Source organism: Rhinopithecus bieti, unplaced genomic scaffold (assembly GCF_001698545.2).
Source record: "Rhinopithecus bieti isolate Rb0 unplaced genomic scaffold, ASM169854v2 scaffold_74731, whole genome shotgun sequence".
NCBI lineage: Eukaryota > Metazoa > Chordata > Mammalia > Primates > Cercopithecidae > Rhinopithecus > Rhinopithecus bieti.
Window position 1 is genome coordinate 185444 of NW_016827918.1, and position 24431 is coordinate 209874.

General features: G+C 37.5%; 1 protein-coding gene across 1 annotated transcript; it reads left to right on the top strand.

The window, feature by feature from the left end:
* Positions 1 to 1580: 1580 nt before the first annotated feature.
* On the top strand, positions 1581 to 23654 carry SEC22B (SEC22 homolog B, vesicle trafficking protein). The gene is made up of 5 exons (XM_017864167.1): positions 1581 to 1982; positions 9486 to 9595; positions 15482 to 15642; positions 18315 to 18461; positions 21685 to 23654. The coding sequence occupies exons 1-5, from the start codon at positions 1908 to 1910 to the stop codon at positions 21837 to 21839; spliced, it is 648 nt and encodes a 215-aa protein (XP_017719656.1). The 5' UTR covers positions 1581 to 1907; the 3' UTR covers positions 21840 to 23654.
* Positions 23655 to 24431: the final 777 nt, after the last annotated feature.

The window sequence follows — 24431 nt, forward strand, 5'->3', positions numbered from 1 at the left end:
GTCAACTAATGAATGGATAAAGGAAATGTGATACAGACACACACACACACACACACACCATGGAATACTACCCAGCCATAAAAAGGAATGAAATAATGTCTTTGCAGTAACTTGGATGGAGCTGGAGGCCATTACTCTAAGTGAAGTAACTCAGGAGTGGAAAACCAAAAATCGTATGTTCTCACTTAAGTGAGAGCTAAGCTTTGAGTACACAAAGGTATACAGAGTGATATAATGGACTTTAGAGACTTAGAAGGTGGAGGATGTGAAGGGACCTAGGGATAAAAAACTACTTTTTAAGTATAATGTACGCAACTTGGGTGATGGGTGCACTAAAATCTCAGCATTCAACACTATATAATTCATCCATGTAACAAAAACCCACTTGTAACCCAAAAGCTCTTGAAATAAAAATCTTTTTAATAAAGAAAATGCCACACAAAAAGAATATTAATTTTCTTCTAATGCTGAAGGCCAATATAAGAGGTAACAAAAGCCTGAGCTCTTTAGTTAATGGGTACAAGTTAAGACAGAATCACATCAGGATTTGAAGTTGAATCTGAGCTCAAATCCTGTTCCCATCACTGTGAGCTCTCTGAGGCTTTCCTCTCAACTACAAACTGGAGATACAATACTAAACAGGCTTACTGGGTTGCTTAACTAATATCTAGAATATACTTAACAGTGTTTCCATTAATGCGAGAACTAACTGTAAGCACTTAGTAAAGAGTAGTCATTATTAAGTAATGATAAATAAAAGCATTTGTATGATTCTTTTTTTAGCATATGAAACCCTTGCACCTAGATTTTCTCGTCTAATATTCATTAAAACCCTGAAAGGCCGATAATATCCCCACTTTAGAGATGGGGACACCAAAGAACAAAGAGATGGGAACACCTAGATATATCAGAGATCCTAGCTTTTTTTTGCTCTGTCTCCCCGGCTGGAGTGCAGTGGGGCAACCTCGGCTCACTGCAAGCTCCGCTTCCCGGATTTACGCCATTCAACTGCCTCAGCCTCCCGAGTAGCTGGGACCACAGGCGCCCGCCACCGCGCCCGGCTAATTTTTTGTATTTTTAGTAGAGACGGGGTTTCACCCTGTTAGCCAGGATGGTCTCGATCTCCTGACCTCGTGATCTGCCCGCCTCGGCCTCCCAAAGTGCTGGGATTACAGGCATGAGCCACCGCGCCCGGCCTGATCCTAGCTTTTTGTAGGCTGACTGACCTAGGTGGTAAAAGATGTCCTGTACTTGTTCATTTATTCACACATACAACAAATATTTATTGACTTCTCACCATAAACTATTTAAGGAGCCTGGTGGGGATGCCGCATAAACAAACAAGCAAAAATAGACAAAAATCTTTGTTCAGAAATATATAAATATAGAAAATTTTATAGAATATATAACATAGAAAATAGAAAAAAATATGAAAATAGCCTACTTTTCAGGGTTTTCCTTTTTTTACATACCCTTCATGGTTAACGGTTAATGGTCAATGGGTAGTACCCATTAACTCCCACCCTCCTTCCCAGCTATCTCCCAAGACTTAGTTTCAGGAACTAGAAAATTCTGATTCAGCTTGGGTGCAATGCCCCTAAAAGGGCGAGGCTTATTCGAAGCCCCAAATTCAGAAAAGCCAGCCAGACCTTGGAAGTTTAAGAAGGTGGAGGGCAGATCGCGGAACCAGTGTTCTGATAGTTGTGGTTCTCTGAGGGAAGCCAATTCTAGGGACCGGTAGTGGAAAGCTCTTGCGCTGTTTCCGGCCACCTCAGCGGGAAGCGGAGACGCAAGCAGCTGGATCTCCGGTAACTGAGACATAGGGAATAACTGTTGTCGCGGCGGAAGAAGTGAGGACGACGCCAACGGCCTTCCGGGCCAGTGTTGGATCCCTGTAATTTGTGAAGATGGTGTTGCTAACAATGATCGCCCGAGTGGCGGACGGGCTCCCGCTGGCCGCCTCGATGCAGGAGGACGAACAGGTGAGCTGCTTACTAGATCCCCGCGACCCCAAGGCTGTGCCAGCGCGCTTTGCCCTCAGCATCGGATTCCTTCCTAGGGCCGAGAGACCTTTGTGACTTCCCGGGCACTCCCGACCTCTCTGAAGTGCTGTTTTATCTTTTGGTGTGGGAGAGACTACCGGTGAGAGGAATCTTTCCTGAAGGAGGAGTTCAGATTTTTGTGTTACCTGTTTCTCTTTAGAAAAACGCTCTGGAGAAGTGATAGCTTTGGTTGATTGTGATCACCCAGTGTTCTTTGACTCTTTAGGGACTTTGTTAAAAATCAGGATTTCTAATTTTCTGCTGCTAATAGGACTGCTGACGGATAAATCCTGGGACAAATCAGCCAAGTTCTTCAACTCTATAACGTGGCACCTGATCCTTGACCTAGCTTGCTGACATCTTTTGAAAGTGGGTGAGGTAATACTGCCACATAAAAGCACTTGTTAAAAGTTCAGTACAGCACATTCTTTCAGGATTATTCCCAGTTCCCACCTTCTCCAATACGCCGTACCACATTCCTGCAATACATTGTAACTTATTTTTTTGTCTTTCAATAACTTGAGTTTCCTAGCGGGCAAACGACGGATCTGAATCATCTCTGTGTTATTCATACCTTTTACAATGGCTGCTTTATGCTAGTAGGTGCTCAAAAATATATTGAATTGATTGAAAACAGCAATAACTCCAGGTGTCTTAAAAAAAGCTGTTTTGTGTTTTAGAATCACAGTGGAAATTTCTGAAGACAAGTTTCTGGAGCAAGCTTGGGAGGTTCTGAAGACAAAACTGACAATGGAATTTATATAATTTGTTTAAAGTGATCAATTTTATTTTACTTTTTCATACAGTCTAAGTAGTGTTTTAAAACCTTGAGCCTTAAAAAAAGATGAGATATAGAAAAAAATAGGTTGCACATTTCTTCTATTGGACTTTTCATTCATATATTAATGCAAAAAAATTTTTATTGAGCACATCAAATGTGCCAGGCATAGTGTTAATGCAGGGGGTTAGAGTACACAGTCTCTACCTTTGTGGAGCTTACAGTCTAGTGGAAAAATCAGATAACCAACATACTATTAAAATGTAGTTTAACTGCTAAGGAGAAGGAAGAAGGTTTTGTCGAACATGGAAAATGTATCTAAGTTGGTTTTAGGAAATCAGGAAAGTCTACCCAGAAGGTATGACATTAAGGTAACAGTAGGATCCAGTAGTAAGGAACTATTCTCTTTAGTTATATGCCTTTTTAGGTTTGATTTGGAAATACATTTACTTTCACTTTTAGGAGAGTGGTGATACAGATAATAAAGTGGCAGGTCATGCTAAGTGAAATAAATTCTATTCATTACATAAAAACAAAGTCTAATCTTTGAAATAAACTGTGAACAATTTAACATACCCTGATTTGCTAATGTGAAATGTTTTTCAGGAATGTTCTAGGACCATCCTGCAGAAGGAATGTAATTGTTCCAGTGAACCTAGGAATATGATTTGAACAAAGTAGATAGTGTAGGGAAATATCCTTGAAGGATGTGTAGTTTGACTAAAAAATAGTTTTCCTATAGTGTGGGTGGGTGTGTGTTGGGGGTAGCAGGGATGGAATCTGGTCAATTTTTAAACTATGGCATTGAATTCCAGTGTGGGCAAAGAATACAAAGTGAACTCGAAAGTCTACTTCATATTAGTGGCCCTTACTCTCTGACGTGATACTTTTTGAAAAATTAATTGATTTACTGTTAATTCTAAATTTGGTATTGATTTCATATTGGTTTATCAAGATGGATTGCTTTGTTTAATTGACAAGGAAAGAAATTTTACACACAAATATTTTTGTGATTGTAGTGCCATAATATTTTCCCTTAGGAGTTTTGACTTTGAATAATAAAGTTTGCCTAAACTTTTAATGTCTGTAAAAATCTGAATCTTAGACTTAATTTACTATTTTAATAGTATACATAACATTTATAGAAGTGCCTACTACATACCAAACACTGTGCTAAGCCTATAAAGTACATTTTTAAATTTAATCCTCATACTACCATATTAGAATAGGTACTATTAAAATCTCCAATTATAGATAAGGAAGCTCTGAGGTTTAGAGAATATAGATCGCTTGCCTAAATTCACTCAGCTAATAAGTGGCATAATGAAATTTTTCATCAGGGTTTGTCACCTTGGCACTGTTGACATTTGGGGATGGATAATTCTTTGTTCTTGGGAACTGTCCTGTATATTGTGTGGGAGGTCCAGCAATAATCCCTGGCCTCTACCCTCTAGATGCCAGTAGTACCACCACCCTTCCCCACTTCGTTTGTTTGTGTGGCAACAAAAATATTTCTAGACATTGCTAAATGTCCCATGGGGGCAAAATCATCCCGACTGAGTCCCAGTGATTTTTATTAAGTATTGTCTGAGTCGACTAGAGCTTTAGTGCCTAACCACTGTACTTTACTGCCTTGTTCTAAGGCCTTTTCATGATGCCTTAACCTCTTAGGAGTCCAGGAATAACTTTTTAATAAACAGGTATCTCAACCTAACAGTTTTATATTTAAGCACCTTAATTGTCCAGACCAAATAATTCAATGTATCTTCATTTTTGTTTGTTTTTGTTTTCTTATCAGTGTACTTTCAATATTTATACTGATAATAGATATCATATTTTAGGTATTTACTGGGTGCCTGTACAACCTGCCGTATTACCGAAGATGGATATTCAGATAATACAATAGAGAGTAAAATTCACAAAATAATGTAGACAGAGTATTTTATACAGGGTGTTTCCTCTGGGTTTAACTGAAAATTTAGACTTAGGGCAGGAAGAGAGATGAGCTTTTCTTCTCAAATGTGGACTCCCTAACTGATATCCTGTTTATCTTTTTTCTTCATTCCTTTTATGGTACGTTTCTCCTTTTAGGATTTTTGCAATTTCTTTATCTACCTTTCTGTTCTGCCTCAAAATTATTGTATTTTCTTTCATTTTCCTCTGGCATCGTGAAGGGCAGTCCAGACTTGAAGAAAGTATTAGATCTAACCAAATAGGCAGCAAGAAGCTCCAGGAAAGCAGATAACATGTTGTACAGTTAAATAGTCTCACGCTCCCAATCACTGAGGGTTGATTAATCCACTTAACTGTAATTGCTTTTAGAGGAAAGTAGTTGATTCTTGGTGCTGCTGGTCTTTGACCAGCTGAGTTCAGTGGGTATTTAAAAATGGTAAGAGCTATGAAGGCAAAAGTTATTATTTGATACAACTAGTTGTTCAGCAGTCCCAGGTGACAGCACCAAAAAGTATTGTGGTTGTGTGTCAAGTTACTACCTTCTACCTTTTGTAATATATAGATCCATATCCTAAATTTGCTATTGGATAACCTCAAATTTGTTTCACAGTTTTTCCAATTATTCCAATCCGCTGCATTATTGGATTACTAATAGATATCTTATAATTATATCATATACAAATTTCATTAATCTTTTCTAGATGAAGTAGAAAACAGAATGAGGACATCTAAATATTTTTAGGTGGACTGGCTAACTGTTGGCCCTTTGTGACTTTGATCTTGAAAGCAAACTAAAGGTCAGTATGTAAAACAGTGGTTATGTTGTTTTGTGAGATCCAGAGCAGAGCTGCCCCATGGTTTCTTGAGCATTTCCAATGAATTAGAATTACATAGTAAGACTTCACCTAAAAGTTGGATCTACTATTGAAACAATTTCAATTATAGAGTTCGGATAGCATAATGCTTAGGAGTAGGGGGTCCAGGGCCAGATTGCCTGCTTTCAGATCCTAGTTCCTCCCTTTTTAGCTTAGAGTCTAAAAAGTTTGACTTCTCAAGTAAAAAATTGGCCTAATAATTCTAATCACCTCATGAAGTTTAAACGAGTTAAATAATGTAAAATGTTCAGAACAGTGCCTGGCAGAAAGTGAACACTTAATAATTTCATATGGTCATTTCTGAAGAATCTTTTCTAATTCCATCTTGCCTTTCTTTTTTTTTTTTTTTTTTTGAGATGGAGTCTCACTCTGTTTCCCAGGCTGGAGTACAGTGGTGTAATATCGGCTTACTGCAACCTCTGCTCCCCAGGTTTAAATGATTCTCCTGCCTCAGCATCCTGAGTAGCTGGGATTATAGGCGCCTGCCACTACACCTGGCTAATTTTTGTATTTTTGGTTGAGATGGCATTTCAGCATCTTGGCCAGGCTGGTATTGAACTCCTGACCTCGTGATCCACCTGCCTTGGCCTCCCAAAGTACTGGGATTACAGGCGTGATCCCCCATGTCCAGCCTCATCTTGCCTTTCTTAAAAGTTCACAGATCAGAATTGCATCTAATCAATACACTGGATGCAAATACATAATGAATGAATGATTTTTCACATTACAAAATTAATTTGTGCATATTAGAGAAAGGTCAGTAAATACATAAAAGCAAAATGACCAAAATGTTAACAGTGTGTATTAGCTATAATCTGTACTCGAATTATATCCATTTTGGTGGATGACCTTAAACATATGTATGTGTGTATAACATTAAATAATAGGTAATATCGTAAGACTGTTTCACCTAATTCTTTCCACTTAACAGTATTTAATGAATATTTTCTCATATCATTAAACTCTATACAGCATTGTTTTAATGGCTGCATAGTATTCCATTATATGAATATGCCAGAAAGAGTATTGCTTAACCAAGAAGATTGTGCTAGCATTGTGTTCTAATGCTAACTGAACCAGCATGGTAAGATGTTGGTTGGCATACCATAATCCCTATAAGTACATCCCCAGTGTTGTATATTGGCAGTCTTTACATTGCTGTTTGCAAATTCCTGAAATTGCAGAATGCTTTTGGCCAGTTTCTCATTAGGTGATACAGTTGTTAGTCTTTCTCTCAGGTTACAGTAATGTTTACAGTGCCTCTTGTAAAGTCAAAGGATTTGTACCAATCTGAGTGACAATTTTTTCCATGTTTCTTCAACTAGTCCTTTTAAGCAAAAAACTTATATTTAACACTGGTGGTTGCAGTTATGTAAAAAATACTGATGTCACAGCCCCACCTCCAAGATGCTGACTTAGTTGGTTTGGTGGTGGAGACTGGGCATAAATAGTTTTATTTTTGAGATTCCCCAAGTGATTCTATTGTGAAGCCAAGGTTGAAAATCACAGATCTATGTTGATATTCTTTCTTGGCACTTTAGTAGCATTCCCAACATTATTTGCATCCCTTTTATCTACTCTTGTGGGTTCAGATCTCTTCAGAATGGCTTTGGGGAAACAAAAAGATTGGTAAGTACCATTCAAATTTAGGAAAATAGAATATTGTGCACTAGTTCTTATTGGCTAAAAGTATATGACAGTATTCACTGTTATTGGCTGACCATATAAGTAGTACTGTTTAATATGATAATTTCAATATAATTATTATAAAGTACTGTTTAATATATAAAACTGTACATATATACGTACAGACATACATATGTTAATATAGAACTATTTCTCAAATATGTAACAAATATATGTCAATAAAACAAATTATTGCCATAACAGTGGTATTAAACAAGATAAATCTACAAACTAGTACCTCAGCTGGACTCTGCCTATCTCCCCTGGTTCACCTCATGCTTATTCACCTTCTTACTCATATTGAAATTTCCGGCTGGGTGCGGTGGCTCACGCCTGTAATCCCAGCACTCTGGGAGGCCAAGGCGGGCGGATCACGAGGTCAGGAGATCGAGACCATCCTGGCTAGCACAGTGAAACCCTGTCTCTACTAAAAAATACAAAAAATTAGCTGGGCATGGTGGCGGGCACCTGTAGTCCCAGCTAATCAGGAGGCTGAGGCAGGAGAATGGCGTGAATCCAGGAGGCAGAGGTTGCAGTGAGCCGAGATCACGCCGCTGCACTCCAGCCTGGGCGACAGAGTGAGACTCCACCTCAAAAAAAAAAAAATTTCCAGTTCACCATTTTTATATATAGCTTAGAATCTTATTATCCTGTAATTGTACGTTTGCTGATCTGCCACTTTATCATTTTATTATTGCTTCCTTGTTTTTACTATCAACTTAGCAGTACAATATCTACAATTTTAAGATATCACTTTGTACTTTATCAAAGTTAGACCTCAGATCCTGGGAGACCCTAGCATAAATACTTTTCTACTTAAATATTTAGTTATTAAATATCTGCCAAAGGGAGGCTATTCTTTCTATGTAAAATAAATAATTCCAAAATAGAATTATGTCTTTGCATCATATGGCAGTGTCTTAGTCTGGGTTACTATAACAAAATACCATAAACTGGGTGGCTTGTAAACAACAGAAATTGATTTTTCTAGTTCTGCAAGGTGAAGATCAAGCACCAGCAGATTACTGAGGGCCTATTCCTGGTTCATAGATGTCACCTTCTGGCTGTTTCCTCACATGGTAGATGGAGCAAGCTAGCCCTCTGGGGTCTCTTTTATAAAGGTACTAATCGCATTCTGGAGGGCTCTATCTTCCTGACTTAATCACCTCCCAAAGGTCCCACTTCTTCATACCATCACTTTGGGGGGTTAGGATTTCAACATGAATTTTGTGGGGGATACCAGCAAACATTCAGACTATAACTGGATAGCTGGCAGAAAGCTCCCCTTCCCCACATGTGGATGGATAAACAATGTCTATTTGCTTCCCATTCTTTAGGCACTTCCTTTCCCTGTTGGATCTAGTAGATTGGTGATGCATGGTTGTCTTCTTTTGAAATGACACTGCTATTTTTCCAATAGATTTGCCCCCTCTTTTTTAAAAGAATAATTGTAAAATCAGTTAGAAATTGTTCAGGAAAATATTGCCAGTAATTATAACATCTGAATGCTGTTATTTTCATTTTTGTCTGCATATATCCCTCGATATTCAAACTTTTGCTGTCCAAACTTGGGAACCAAATAGATTTATTCAGTAAAGGGTATCTGACATCCTAATCTTTGTGTCTACTCTTGGTCATTTTTGCCTAATTGCAGTCAAAGTGTTCATAATAATTTGCAGTTATGAGTACACACATTTAGTTTTGTTTAAATGCTCAAAACTGTAACACTTGTGGAAGGTTCTCCTGAATATCCAACATAAAAATGAAATTCATCAATCTTGTTTCTAGGATTTTCCCTGAGTATAGCATATGCTGTATAGTTCTGTGCCAGTAACTGCAAATGAAATGGGTTAGGAGGAGAGTACTGTCCTAACAGTGGAAAGAACACTGGATTGAAAGTTAAGAGTGCTCTAAGTGTATTTGAGGTATATGCTTTTGCTTCTTAGCAAATAACAAATGCAGTCATCTTGAAGAAGTAGGGGTTAGGTCTTCCTCTGTACTCTGAAAGTAGGTTGTCTTTCTTTCATTAAAATGAATCTTACTTACCTGTAAATGAAGGACCTCATTCAGAGTGTCCTCATAATATGATGCTTCTCACTAATTGATACAGCTTTTTGTGGAAAATTCTTAAATGAAGATGTCTTCTTTCAGTCTGGCCGGGACCTTCAACAGTATCAGAGTCAGGCTAAGCAACTCTTTCGGAAGTTGAATGAACAGTCCCCTACCAGATGTACCTTGGAAGCAGGAGCCATGACTTTTCAGTGAGTATAATCTTGATTTCTTTATGATCATTTAAGTGTGAAATACAGTAACAGAATGCCTGATAAAAATAATAATTTTTTAAAAGTAAAGATTACTTAAAAATGTAGTCTTTTGGGAGAAGCAACTTCTCTGGCTCTAATTCTACAAAACGGACATCTTGTTTGTTTTTTTCAACATGTTTACAGTAATTTAACCTGTTAACATGTGTCTAATGAATGCTGTGCCCATCATGCAATAATAGATAACTTCTTGCTTCAGGACTGTCTTGGAGCTAGATATGTGTAGGTTAGTCCCCTTGCTCAAACATTTCCTAACAGTGTAACTTTGAGCAGCTCACATAACTTCTCTAAGCCTCAGTTTCCTCTGTAAAGTAGTGAAAATAAACATAGGAGGTTTGAGAGGATTGTGGGGGAATCCACGTGTATTATTTAGCATCTTGTCTGACAGACATGGGAAGAGTCAATAAATATTAGTTACTATTATTTTGAAAAAAGAAAATTATAGAAGAGAAGAGCATTTTAATCAGTGGTTAGACAATGATATAGCTGATAGAGGACTCAAAGGAACATTATTGGATTTTAAATTATCTACAAATAATTGGTATTTAATGTTTAATACATGCCAAGTTTGAAGCTGACAAAATAAGAAGGATTAAAAAGGAACAGAGTACAAGAGCATCAGAGGAAAATAAAAACGGATTAGCTAAATAATCTTTGCTATTTTAGGGACTTAGATAGTAAGGTAACTTGGGCCAGGGAGGAGGCTGCTGTTTACTTTTAAAAAACAAAACAAAATTCTCTACCTACAAAAGACAAGTAAAAGTACATCAAAACAAAATAAAACCCTAGGCAATTGGCTAAGAAAATGTTGGACATTATGTTTTATAAAGTATTAATTTTATATCTGAAATATTTTCTAGAACTCTAGAATTTTTAACACCAAAAATATAGTCACTTAATATCTAGTATCCTCATTTTCACCATGGTTTAGGGAACAAAGACCTAAGAAAGTTCTCATGGAATTGAGAAGAGATTTTCTTCTGCCTGATTCCTTTAGACATTCATAATCTCATAACATCCTTTATTTCCATGCAAGAGCTATTAGGGGTTTATTCTTTGTCAGACCTTATATTGAGTCCTGCATTTAATGTCCCTACCTTTTTGTTTGTTTGTTTGTTTGTTTGTTTGAGACGGAGTCTCGCTCTGTCGCCCAGGCTGGAGTGCAGTAGTGCGATCTCGGCTCACTGCAAGCTCCGCCTCCCGGGTTCACGCCCTTCTCCTGCCTCAGCCTCCCGAGTAGCTGGGACTACAGGCGCCCACCCCTGCGCCCACCTGGTTTTTTGTATTTTTAATAGAGACGGGGTTTCACCGTGGTCTTGATCTCCTGACCTCGTGATGCGCCCGCCTCGGCCTCCCAAAGTGCTGGGATTACAGGCGTGAGGCACCGCGCCCGGCATGTCACTATCTTTTAAAGCTGTTCTCTTAGTACAGAGAGAGACATATACTCAAACAAGTATACTATAATATCTTAAATGAAAAGGTGCTGTAAATTAGATTTAAATGAAATGTTTTGGGAACAGAGAGAAGGAAGGAACAAATTCCCATTTGTCGGGGGTAAGTTTGAAGAAACGGGACAGAGGAGGGGAGTATATATAAAGAAGTTTCACAGAAAAAATAATGGTAGAATTGAACATATAAAAATGAACAGGATTTCTCCAGGTACATAAAAGAGCATTAATGGTTAGAAAAAACAATATAAGCACAAGTCCACAAATATCTAAAGAACCTAGCATGTTGGAAAACAATCCGCCATTTGGATTACTAAAATATATAATAGAATGTTGCTTACACTTGTTTTGAAAGGCTGTAAATATAATACCATGGAGTATGATTTTATTTTGTAGGTATTAGGGAGCCCTTAGATTTTGTAAGCAGGGTAATATGGTCATCTGTAGTCTCTGGGAATAAAACTGATGGTATAGAAGATGGTGTAGACTAAAAGCAAAGAGACCAGTTACTTCAGGTGCCCAAGCAAGGAATAAGACAGCTGTATTATTAACATTATTTTAAGGGGCCTGATGGATCATATAATAGTCTTTATACTTTATGGAGCCCTAGGATGCTTCAGGAGCCACATAGAAAGGGCAAGGATGGGAGTATATATAATGCTTTGGGCCCCTAAACTCCTCCTTATGTTTTAAAATTTTTCCTTTTTCAGTGGACATGTAATAATTACACATATTTATAGGATATGGAGTGTATTTCAATACACATATACAATGTGTAATCAAATCAGAGTAATTAGCATATTCATCACCTCAAACATTTATTATTTCTTTGTGTTGTGAACATTCAAAATCCCCTCTTGTAGCTTTTTGAAAATATGCAGTAAGATATAGCTAGCCATATTCACCCTACAGTTCTGCAGAACACCAGAACTCATTCTTCCTATCCAGTTGTGTTTTTTATCCATTAACTTGCCTCTGCCCATCCTCCCCTTCTCTCTACCTTTCCCCACTTCTAATACCCACAGTTCTACTCTCTACTTCCATGAGCTCAAAAGTTTTTTTTGGCTCCTACATATGAATGAGAACATGCCATATTTATCTTTCCGTGCATGACTGATTTTACTTAGCGTATTGTCCTCTAGATTTATCCATGTTGCTGCTAATGATAGAAATTCGTTCTGTTTTATGGCTGAATAGTATTCCATGGTGTGTGTGTGTGTATGTGTGTAAAAAACACTTTTTAAATCCATTATTCTGATGATGGACATTTCTTTTGATTATCTATCCATAGATATTATGAATGGTGCTGCAGTAAACATGGGGGTACAGATACGTTTTTAACATAATGAGTTTCTTTCCTTTGGAGAAGTACCCAGCAGTGGGATTGCTAGATTGTATGGTAGTTCTGTTTTTAGTTTTTTGAGAAACCTCCACACTGTTTTCCATAGTGTGTAAAAGTTCTCTTTTCTCTTCATCCCCATCAGCATTTATTGACTTTTGTCTTTTTAACAGACATTTTAACTGGGGTGAAATAATATGTCATTGTGGTTTGTGGTTTTTATTTATATTTACCTGAAGATGAGTGATGTTGAGCATTTTTTCATATACTTGGCCATTCATTCGCATGTCTTCTTTTGAGAAATGCCGGTTCTGTTCCTTGCCTACTTTTTAATTGAATTATTTTTGGTTTTCCTGTTGAGTTGTTTGAGTTCCTTGTATATTCTGGATATTAGTTCCTCATCAGATGAATGAAACTAGATCCCTATCTCATCATATACAGAAATCAACTTAAAGTAGACTAAAGACTTAAACATAAGACCCTAAACTATAAAACTACTAGGAGAAAACAGGGGAAATGCTTCAGGGCATGAGCCTGGGCAAAGACTATGGCAAAGACTTCAAAGCACAGGCAACAGAAAAGAAAGTAGACAAATGTGACTGTATTAAACTAAAAGCTTCTGCACAGCAAAGGAAACAACACAGTGAAGAGACAGCCTGCACAATGGGAGAAAATATTTGCAAACTCCTACTTAAACTAAAGAACTTCTGATTTTATCTGATACATACATTGGCCTTCTGAATATAAGTTTTGCTTTTTATATATACATATTACATATATAAATATATATATTTGTGTGTGTGTATGTATACTATGGCTAAAAAGAAGTTGGAAAACCACTTAGTAGCCTAACATTTTTCTAAGAGTTTCTCAGACGTATAATCATATAGCACCTTCCAGAGTGCATGGAAACTCATTATCACAAAAGAAAGTCAGTTTCATTGTTGAAAAGTTTCAGTTGATTACAGAGTTCTCCTGGACTGGAAATTAAGGAGTGTTATTAGTCTTGTACCCAGTAAACATTGTCATTAACCTAACATTTCTATCCACAGAAATTTCCAGATCTACTGTTTTTCTTTGTGGCTGGAGTTTGAATATTTGTATGCTAGTTTACCATGTAGAATCAAAGGGTGGATGGAGTCACAACTGTGAATTTTTCAAGAAAAAGTCTTAAGTATTAAGCAAAAAATAAATAACCCCATTTAAAAAATGAACAAAAGACATGAGCAGACATTTCTCAAAACATACTAGAGGCAACAAACTAATGAAAAAGTGCACATCACTAATTATTGGAGAAATGAAAATCAAAACCACAATAAGATACCATCTCACAACAGTCACAGGGCTGTCATTAAAAAGTCATAAAACAACAGATGCTGGTGAGGCTGTGGAGAAAAGGGGATTGCTTATTCACTGTTCATGGGAATGTAAATTCAGCCACTGAGGAAAGCAGTTTAGAGATTTCTCAAAGAACTTAAAACAGAACTACCATTAGATCCAGCAAACCCATTAATGGGTTTATATCCAGAAGGAAACAGATCTTTCTACCAAAAATCATGCACTTGCATGTTCATTGCAGCACTATTCACAATAGCAAAGATATCAACCTAGGTACATATTAGTGGTGGATTGGATAAAGAAAATGTAGTAACGTGTACAGCGTGGAATACTATGCAGTCATAAAAAGGAATGAAATCATGTCCTTTGCAGCAACATGGATGGAGCTGGAAGTCATTACCTAAGTGAATTAATGCAGGAGCAGAAAACTAAATACTGTATGTTCTCATAAGTTTATAAGCTAAACATTGGGCACTCATGGACATAAATATACTGAGGACTTACTAGAAGAGGAGGGAAGTAGGGGGCAGGGGTTGAAAAACTGCTGGGTACTATGCTTAGTACTTGGGTGACAGGATTGTTCATACCCCAAACCTCGGCATTATGCAATATAACCGGGTAACAAACCCGCACGTATACATCCTCAAGCTAAAATAAAAGTTTAAAATGTTAGTTGAAGGATTGTGTAATGGGCTGGGTGCAGTGGCTCACACCTGTAATCCCAGCACTTTGGGAGACTGAGGCAGGTGGATCGCTTGAGGTCAGGAGTTTCAGACCAGCCTTGCCAAAATGGTGAAACCTCATCTCTACTAAAAATACAAAAATTAGCTGGGTGTGGTGGTGGGTGCCTGTAATCCTAGCCATTTGTGAAGCTGAGGCACGAGAATCACCTGAACCGGGGAGGCGGAGGTTGCTGTAACTGAGATCATTGCCACTGCACTCCAACCTGGGTAATCTGGGTGATGGAAAGAGACCCTGTCTCAAAAAACAAACAAACAAACAAAATTATCTAATGGATGAAAAAATATAATAAATATGTCTAAATACTCCTTTTAGAATATATGTCTAATAGGCCGGGCGCAGTGGCTCACGCCTGTAATCCCAGCACTTTGGGAGGCTGAGGCGAGCAGATCACGAGGTCAAGAGATCAAGACCATCCTGGCTAACACAGTGAAACCCCGTCTCCTAAAAATACAAAAAATTAGCCAGGCATGGTGATGGCGGGCACCTGTAGTCCCAGCAGTAGCTGAGAAAGGAGAATGGCGTGAACCCGGGAGGCGGAGCTTGCAGTGAGCTGAGATCATGCCACTACACTCCAGCCTGGGCATAGTGGCGCATACCTGTAGTCCCAGCTGCTCGGGAGGCTGAGGCAGGAGAATGGCTTGAACCCGGGAGGCGGAGGTTGCAGTGAGCTGAGATCAGGCCACTGCACTCCAGCCGGGGTGACAGAGCGAGACTCTGTCTCAAAAAAAACACAAAAAAAAACAAAAACAAAAAAAGAATATACGTCTAATAATGGGAAGATGTTTGCTTTCTGATTCCAGGGATTTGTGATTTTAAATTGACTTTCTCATTTAGCCAGCCTTAGAGTGTTTAGGCTAGATTTTTAAAAAGTTTGCATGGTACAGAGATTCTACTTTAACCTGTTGTCAGTACTGTTACTTTACAGACAACTTCGTCTTGCTTTTTATGTCTCACCAGCTACATTATTGAGCAGGGGGTGTGTTATTTGGTTTTATGTGAAGCTGCCTTCCCTAAGAAGTTGGCTTTTGCCTACTTAGAAGATTTGCACTCAGAATTTGATGAACAGCATGGGAAGAAGGTGCCCACTGTGTCCCGACCCTATTCCTTTATTGAATTTGGTAAGTTTTTGCCCCTCACTTCTCTCTATCAAGGGAGCAAACAGTATGGAGAAGCTGTTTGTTACACTGCTATAATATTGATACATTTTTTTCTGATGTTTACTTGTTGAAGTTTTAGCTTCTGCTTCCTTTTCCATTCCACTTCTTTTGTCTTTTGAGTGACTAAGGCTTCCTTCTGAAAAGCAATTTTCTCTTGTCTTTTGATCTTTCCCCCATAGAAGTTGTTGCCTTTTGCCCTTTTCTGTTATTTGGTTTGATTCTTCATTAGAGTCACATGTGACAGGAACTGTGCCTAAAGATCTACTTGATTGGCATATAATGGCTGAGTTCTTCTTTACCCCAGTCCGCAGACTCACAGTCATAATAAGGCTCATTTTTGGAGATCAGAATTGGGAAATCAGAAAGAATGGTGTTTTGTTTCTTTTAGTAGAATAAGATCCTCTAATTAAAAAACAAAACAAGACAAAGACATAGAAGATACATGGTACGCAATGGTATTGGAGTATAGTATAATATTTACTACATTCAGGAATAGTGAGCATAGGTGTCTGTATTTGTACAAGAATTATAGAAAGACTAGTCACCTCAGACCTGGTAAAGTATCTGATGGTAAGGGATCAAAGGAAATGTCCTAAGTACAATAAGTACAGGAAGTGAGAACAAGTAGGATCAGGCTATATTGCTGTAATTTTGAGTTAAAAGAAATTAGTTTTACTGTCTCAGAATTTCTGAAGTGTTTCACGTTTGCTAGATAAATGGGTCATCTTGCTTTGGAAAAACACTCTAGTGTTTCATAACTGTACACTGTCCAAGTGCTGCTTTATATAATGTCCAGTTTTTCAAATTTTATTTTTGTAGGCAGTAATAGTCCCGTAAACCTCCCTCAAAAATAAGACAAATGTATCAGAGTCATACAGGAAATAGATGGCACACCCAAATTAGCTTAAGGGATTATATACAAAGATATGAATAGGCTGTAGGAGAATTTTAAGGTACAATAACCTCGGACCAGTAGCATACTGGTTGTTACCATCTCTAGGCCTGAATATATAAGGGGAAGGAGCAGTTTCTGAAACTGAAAAGGAGAAAATTTCTAGAGAAGCCCAACTTGAGAGGAGCAGTAACTTTTGGTAGAGGGATACTTCCAGAAGAAGGATACTTGCTTCTCTGAAAGAAGCCAGGGGAATAAATACCCTGACATCACTGTCTGTCCTTCTTCCCTACTGTTGGGGCTTCTTCATTGCCTGAACCTAACTGGCACAGGGCAAGGAGTCTATTGAGGCACTTCATCCCAGTCAGCTTCCCAGTGCAGAAAGCAATGTGCAGGAGGGCAGAGAGGAGATCTAAAGAGGCAAATGAAAGGGGTACAGCACACTTAAATTAAGATTTTTGCCAAAAGTTGAAAATATCTTTAATAGTAAGTCATTCTTCTTATAGTTTTGAGAAATACTGATATGAGCAAAAGATGGATGAGACTTCAGTTTTTATTTATTTATTTAGAGACAGAGTCTCACTCTGTCGCCCAGGCTGGAGTGCAGTGGCATGATCTCGGCTCACTGCAACCTCTGCCTCCTAGGTTCAAGTGATTCTTGTGCCTCAGCCTCCTGAATAGCTGGGACTAGAGGTGCATGCCGCCATGTCCAGCTAGCTAATTTCGGTATTTTTGGTAGAGACGGGAGTTTTGCCTTGTTGGCCAGGCTGGTCTCGAATTCCTGGCCTCAAGTGATCCACCCACCTTGGCCTCCCAAAATGCTGGGATTACAGGTATGAGGCATCGTGCCTGGCCGAGACTTCAGTTCAGTTTTATATTGGTATTTTGGAAAGCTCCCTATTACATATTTGCTTTACCTGAGGTTTTAGAATGGAATGAAACTGGGAATGTATATTAGGGAAAATACTTTAAGGTAATGTTTCTCAGCTTTTTAATGATCATGAACCCTTTTTGCCATGTTAGGCTGTAACAATGCTAGAGTGTTACCAGCATCCTTTTAAGGAATATATAGAGTTAAGTAACCCTAAGGATCCTCAGAATACTGTTTGAAAATTTCTGTTTTCAGGAAAGGCTTACTATAGTGGGTCTTAATTTCTCTAAGGCTTCTGATAGCAGCCTTAGATAGCAAATACTTCTAATTCAAAGGAAATTCAAAGGACATTTCTCCTGAATGGTCATCTAGTTGTACCTTTACATCTTACAAATGAAGAAATCAAAAGCCTAGGTTTTGATATTCAACCAAGAGTTTGGTTAACCATGGACAGTGGCAAATCCAGGAATAAACTCTGAACTTTTTTGGTTTTTTTTTTTTTTTTGGAGGCAGAGTCTCACTCTGTCACCCAGGCTAAAGTGCGGGGCGTGATCTCGGCTCACTGCAACCTCTGCCTCCCAAGTTCAAGTGATTCTCCTGGCTCCGCCTCCCGAGTAGCTGAGATTACAGGCGTGTGCCACCACACCCGGCTAACTTTTTGTGTTTTTAGCAGAGACGGGGTTTCACTGTGTTAGCCAGGATGGTCTTGATCTCCTGACCTCATGATCCTCCTGCCTTGGCCTCCCAAAGTGCTGGGATTACAGGCGTGAGCCACCGCGCCTGGCCAACTCAGAACTTTTGATTTCCTACCTCAGTACTTCGATGGCTGTGAAAGAAATTGTTCATGGTCACTTTTCTTCATCATTCTAGATACCTTCATTCAAAAAACCAAGAAGCTCTACATTGACAGTCGTGCTCGAAGAAACCTAGGCTCCATCAACACTGAATTGCAAGATGTGCAGAGGATCATGGTGGCCAATATTGAAGAAGTGTTACAACGAGGAGAAGCACTCTCAGGTATCTAAAAGCAATGAGTCTTATGAAGAAATGGTTCTCATTCCATAGACAAGGATAGCTCATTTTGCAGTGCCTTTTATGCTGTTAGATTCTACCTAGGACTGTTAAGAATTTATCTCCCAGAAGTACATTACATTACAATGCTTCCAATATGATGTGTTTTTTTTCTAGCGTGATTAGTTTTTGTTGAGTTGGAACAGTGTAAAGGACTCATCCATATTAGAAGCAATGATTATTTCTAAGATATTCACAAAATTCAGTAAATTATATACAGAAACACTGTATAAGTTAAGGGAAATGAAAAGAATGAGAGAAAATTGTCAACAATTTATTGCAGTGGTTTTTAGAGTAGCCTCTTTGGGAGACTTTACTGCTGCCAGATCAATCTTTATAAAATGCCATTTTCATCAAGGCATTCCTCTCTGAAAAACTTTTAAATCTGGAACTACAAGATAAGATCCAGTCTGACTTATTTTTCCATCAGTCAGCCATTGTTATTGAGAGCTTGTTATTTGTAGGGTATTGTGCTCTATATATGGAAAATAAGGATGCAAATGTCTATCATTCTCTAGTTCACAAACATTCTGCTGCAGCCACGCCAGCTTCTTCACTATCCTTAGTGGTCTATTCTGCCTTAATGCTGGACCTGTTCTACAAGACGTGCATAAGAACTGCCTCTTTAAAGAAGCCTTCTCTGATCCTTATAGCCTGTATCACATTAATCTCTTCTGTACTTTAAACTCCTAAAGCACTTAGCAACATAGTGTTTTTAAAACATATTACATGTATGTGTGTTTACTTAATTTACCTTAAATATACATATTTATTAAATACCTAACTTACATATTAAATATATATTAAATATATTTCCATATAACATAAATATATATTTCATATATTTAAATATTTATATTAAAGCAGGTAAACATATTTGGATAATTAAATATTTTTATATAATTTCATATATTTATTTTTTTGAGACAGAATCTTGTTCTGTTGCCCAGGCTGGAGTACAGTGGCACGATCTTGGCTCACTGCAACCTCCACCTCCTGGGTTCAAGCGATCCTCTCACCTTATCCTCCTGAGCAGCTGGGGCTATAGGCGTGTACCACCACGCCTGGCTAATTGTTGTATTTTTTTAGTAGAGATGGGGTTTTGCCATGTTGTCCAGGCTGATCTCAAACTCCAGGGCTCAATCCAACCACTTCAGCTTCCCAAAGTGCTGGGATTACAGGCATGAGCCACCACACCCACCCCTTTATATAATTTTAAAAGTGTAGGTAATTAGGCAAAATTAGGTTAAAAGTATATGTATATTTACCTGATATTTAAATATTACCTAAGTGTTTAATGTGGACATGTAAGCTCTTTAAATACAGTGTTTACATATTTTATATCTGTTTCACATACTTCTTATATATCGCCCATAGTAATGGTCACAAATAGGTTCCTTAGTAAGTATTTTTGAATTCAGCCATGCTATATATTCATTAGTAAATGAGTTTTCTTTTATTATGAACTACAAACTTTAACTTTTTTGTGAGTAGTGAGCAGTTATTCATTTACCTTCGCACTCTTTAAATATCAAATTTCGAGTGAGTGAGTGTGTAAGTTTTTGTCATACAGACTTGCAATTCCTATATAGGATAAAGTAGACTAGCACAGGAATTTTTCTTGTATCACTCATGCAAGACTCTAAATTCCTTAAAGGCAGGGATCATGTACATTTTGATCATTGTTGTATCCTCAGCACTTCACAGGGTGCCTGTAACATAAATATTTGTTAAATGACTTCTCTAAGCAATAGCTTTGTCTTTATGTTATCCTGTATTTCAAAATGTTCATGTATAAATTCTCTCAACTATGACTTGTTTCACATGGTCTAATAATTGTTCCTCTGCTGAGTTATTCTCAGCAGATTTAGATTTATTGAGCACTAACTATATACCAGGCCCTGTTCTAGGCATTCAGGATATAGCAGCAAACACAGTAATTTAAAATCCCTGTCCAGCGGAGTGTATATTCTTGTAGACTCTGTAAAAAGATGCCCTATGCATTGTCATGGTTATTTCTCAGTCCCTGACTCTTTTTTCCTGGCTGGATGTTTTTCTTACTCATGTGATCAGTTGCTAATTCAGACGTGGCTGTCATGCCTGTGTTATTAAGTAACGCCATGTTTCCCAATCAAAACCAGTCTCTATTAAGCAACTCCAAATATTCCAAAAGCATTCTTTAAGGAAGAAACAATCAGATTGCAAAATAGTTTTTCTGAAATTTAAAGAAGTGAAAAGTTTGATCAGAATTTATTATGTCAGATGGAGAGTTTGTGTTTATTATTCAAATATGCCCTATATTTTAATCTGGTCTAGCTTGTGTCTATCTGGCTATTTCTCTAAGTGCTTAGTTAACTGTTATAAGAAGATAACATTACAAATGTCCTTGGGGGTGAAAAAACTTGCCAGAAAATGCTAAAAAGCTTAATTTACTTGGGTTTTTTTTTTGGTAGTACTTCTTATTGTATTTTAGTTACAACTTTCCTGTGTCTATTGAAATATAAATCCTGATAGCTACTTCATAGTAGTCTTTACTTTGTGGTTTAGCAGTCATCATTGAAGTATAGCTTAAGACTGTGTTTGGTTAGTTGAATTGTCTGATTATCTGAGTTTGTTTTACATAGATTATCATTATCATTTTTCAAAATATAAGAGAATATGATTTAGACCATTAGAAGATTATGAAGATAGTAATTATTAACATGTAACAATTATTATAATTTATCATGTGCAGGCATTGTTGCTCACTTTACAGGCAATCTCATGTACATACAACCTTATGACATAGTTACTATTATTATCCCCATTTTATAGATGAAGAAACTAGGTTTTAAATCGGTTACATGTCTTGACCAATGTCACATAACTGGTACAGGTGATATCTGCACCAAAGAGTCTAAGGCCAGAACCTGCACTTCTAACCACCTTACTATATAGCCTCAAAAATTCAGACATAATCTGATCTGATGATTTTAAACTGTATTATAGATTTTACAGTGTTTCAGGATCATCAATTAGTATATGCAATGTTAGCCTTAAAATAAAAATGGTGATTTAAGATTCATGGTTGTTGCAGTGCTGCTCATTTTGGTTATGTTTAATGCCTTAATACTTTTGGCAAAATACTTCCAAGGACTAATTAATGTTTTCCTTTTTTCCTCTTTGACAGCATTGGATTCAAAGGCTAACAATTTGTCCAGTCTGTCCAAGAAATACCGCCAGGATGCGAAGTACTTGAACATGCGTTCCACTTATGCCAAACTTGCAGCAGTAGCTGTATTTTTCATCATGTTAATAGTGTATGTCCGATTCTGGTGGCTGTGAAATAATGAATACAGTCACTGGTAAGGGAGAACCTAGAACCCAGTAGGTGTATATTTTCAGGAAACTGAGCTCACAGAGATGTGTATTAGAATCCAAGTGGAACTTCTGCCTCTAAAGACCTTGAAAGAAAACAGATGTCCTGAAAATGAAAGGTTACACCTCATTTAATGAAGCTTAACCCTATGTAGAAAGTCTGTTTCGGGGGCAGAGGCTTTCTCTGGGTGCTAAGCCATATATGTTAGGGAACAGTAGATTGTTATTTCGTTTTTTTCCCTTCCAGTGCATTTTAAAAACAGCACTGACTGGGGCATTCTTATTCTCTAATGGAGCCATCAATGAGATTTAGTCAACCTGTGCTAGCAACATTCTGAAATTCCTTCAAAGAAGGCAGTCCTTTGGGAAGGTTTTTTGTTTTTTTTTTGACTCTAATCAACATTCCTTTTGTTGGTGACATTTGTGATTTTCAATAATCTGAGTTTTTGATGGCCTTTTAAACAAGACTCCAGTATGTGAAGGTTAATTGCTGTGCTCCACAGATCTTGTCTATTGGCCCCTGTCGAAAGTTAACCTTTGTTGTTTTCCTTTTATAATTTGCTTATTGCACAATTGCTTTAGGGTTAAGTGAATTATATTAAGATACCTTGAAATTATAGCACTCTTCAATTAAGAAGCTACAATGTTTCTCTCATTTACTCCTTAAACAAAATACTTAAATTAGTCTGGGTCATTATTACTTTTATTTTGCAGCATTTGGTTTGTACTAGTGTAAGACCAAGTATAGGATATGGATGAGGCCCCTGGCTTCATGAGAAGAAAGGAAGGCCCAGGTTATAATTACAGCTTTCTCCTGCCCCTTCTTTACTTTCTCTACCACAATTTTCTCCACTGTTTGTTTTCCTCCTGCCACAATTTGCTAACATTTAAACAATTTTCCTGCACCCAGTAGTTTCATGTCCTATAGACATCCTCTTAGGACATTCTCAAATTTCAAAATAAAAAATATTCATTTATGTAGTTAAGTAAATTTAAAGTCTTTGCAGATCAACTACTCAAACTACTAAATACATTTACGTGAGAAAAAGTCTCCGAGAGCACTTCATTCCTGTTTTGGTTCATGTAAATTCAATGAGAATGTTCTAGAGATAGATAACTCATTTACAGTGGTTTCTATTAACTAATTAAAGTACCCATGATTTTTTCCTTTTCTGCTCAGGGATGATGGGGATTTCCTTTTACCTTCTGAGGTAGAATTTTTTAATGGGGAAAATAGGCCTTTTAAATATTATCGCAAGGGTCTACAATATAACGTAAAACTCCTGTACATACTGCAGATATTTCTTTAAATTGTACAGGAAAATGAGCGAACTTTTTATTTCTTAATATCTTTGGCGAAAACTTTAACCAGTAAGCAATTTTATAACCCTGAGGGATCCTCAAAGATACTATCCTGATTCCTGGTAAGGAAAAAAATATTATTTCCTTATAACAAGGCAAGGAGGAATGCTATTTTATTCCTGATAATTTATAGAACTAGAATTTTTTTTTCTTTTATGGACCTGAATCTGCCAATTGGGAATTTTGTGCATGCAATATGAAGTTACTTTTTATAGATAATAAGTGCTTTTAAGTCCCTAAAAGGCTCCTGCCTAAGTAATGATGATGTTGATAATAAAAGCCTTTGAAAGGCTGAAAGCCTAAATAATGGTACCCTAGTATTTGGAGCTTCTATAGGAGTGGAGAGGGGCAGCTCATTGTTGAGAGTTGCATGCTGCAACCTAATGGTCAGCAATGAAATAAATACTTCTAGAATATTCACTTAAGTGTGAAGTTTTATTATCTAGTTAATTTATATACATACATCCTTTGTAGATACATTTCTCTCTAATTTTGTTGGGCTAATTAAGAAAGGGATGGGGTAAATGTCAACAAAGGAAGAAGAAAGTGGTTTAAGATCAGGGTGGCAGAAAAATTAGAGAACAAGAATATCGTAATATGGCTCCTGGTTTTCTTTATAAGAGGCAGTGGGAAGATCTGACTAGATGAAATGTATCAGCAACCAAAGTGGCATCTAAAATAGAGTGGGATAAATAGTGTATGGGGTTATTGGACGCACATTAAGAAAGGACACCTAATTTATTTTGGGAAGAAGTATGGTAAGAGAAAGACTTTCTAGAGAAGGAGAATGGGGCATTCTAGGGAGAGTCAGTGGCATGCGCAAAGGCATGAATAAAGACAGCGAGGCATATTTTGGAAATGTAACAGCTCGGTTCAGCTTAGCCCATAGGGTAAGCACAGACAACAGAGGAGACTTGAGGAATGAGAACTAGATTGGTACACTATCATAAAGGGACTTGTCTACCATGCAGAGGATTTTAGACTATCTTAACAGCAGTGGCAAAGGATGGCATCAGATTTATAGTTTCAAGTGATCATGTAGGCCTTGGCATAAAAGATATATTAGGGAGGAAGCCTGGAAGTAGGGAGAGGAAAATAAGGAGCCATCAAAGGCAGAATGAAACTTAGGCAGATTTCAAGTGATTTTCAAGAAAGATGTGATCAGAGGCACCAGATAATAACTATTACATAACACTT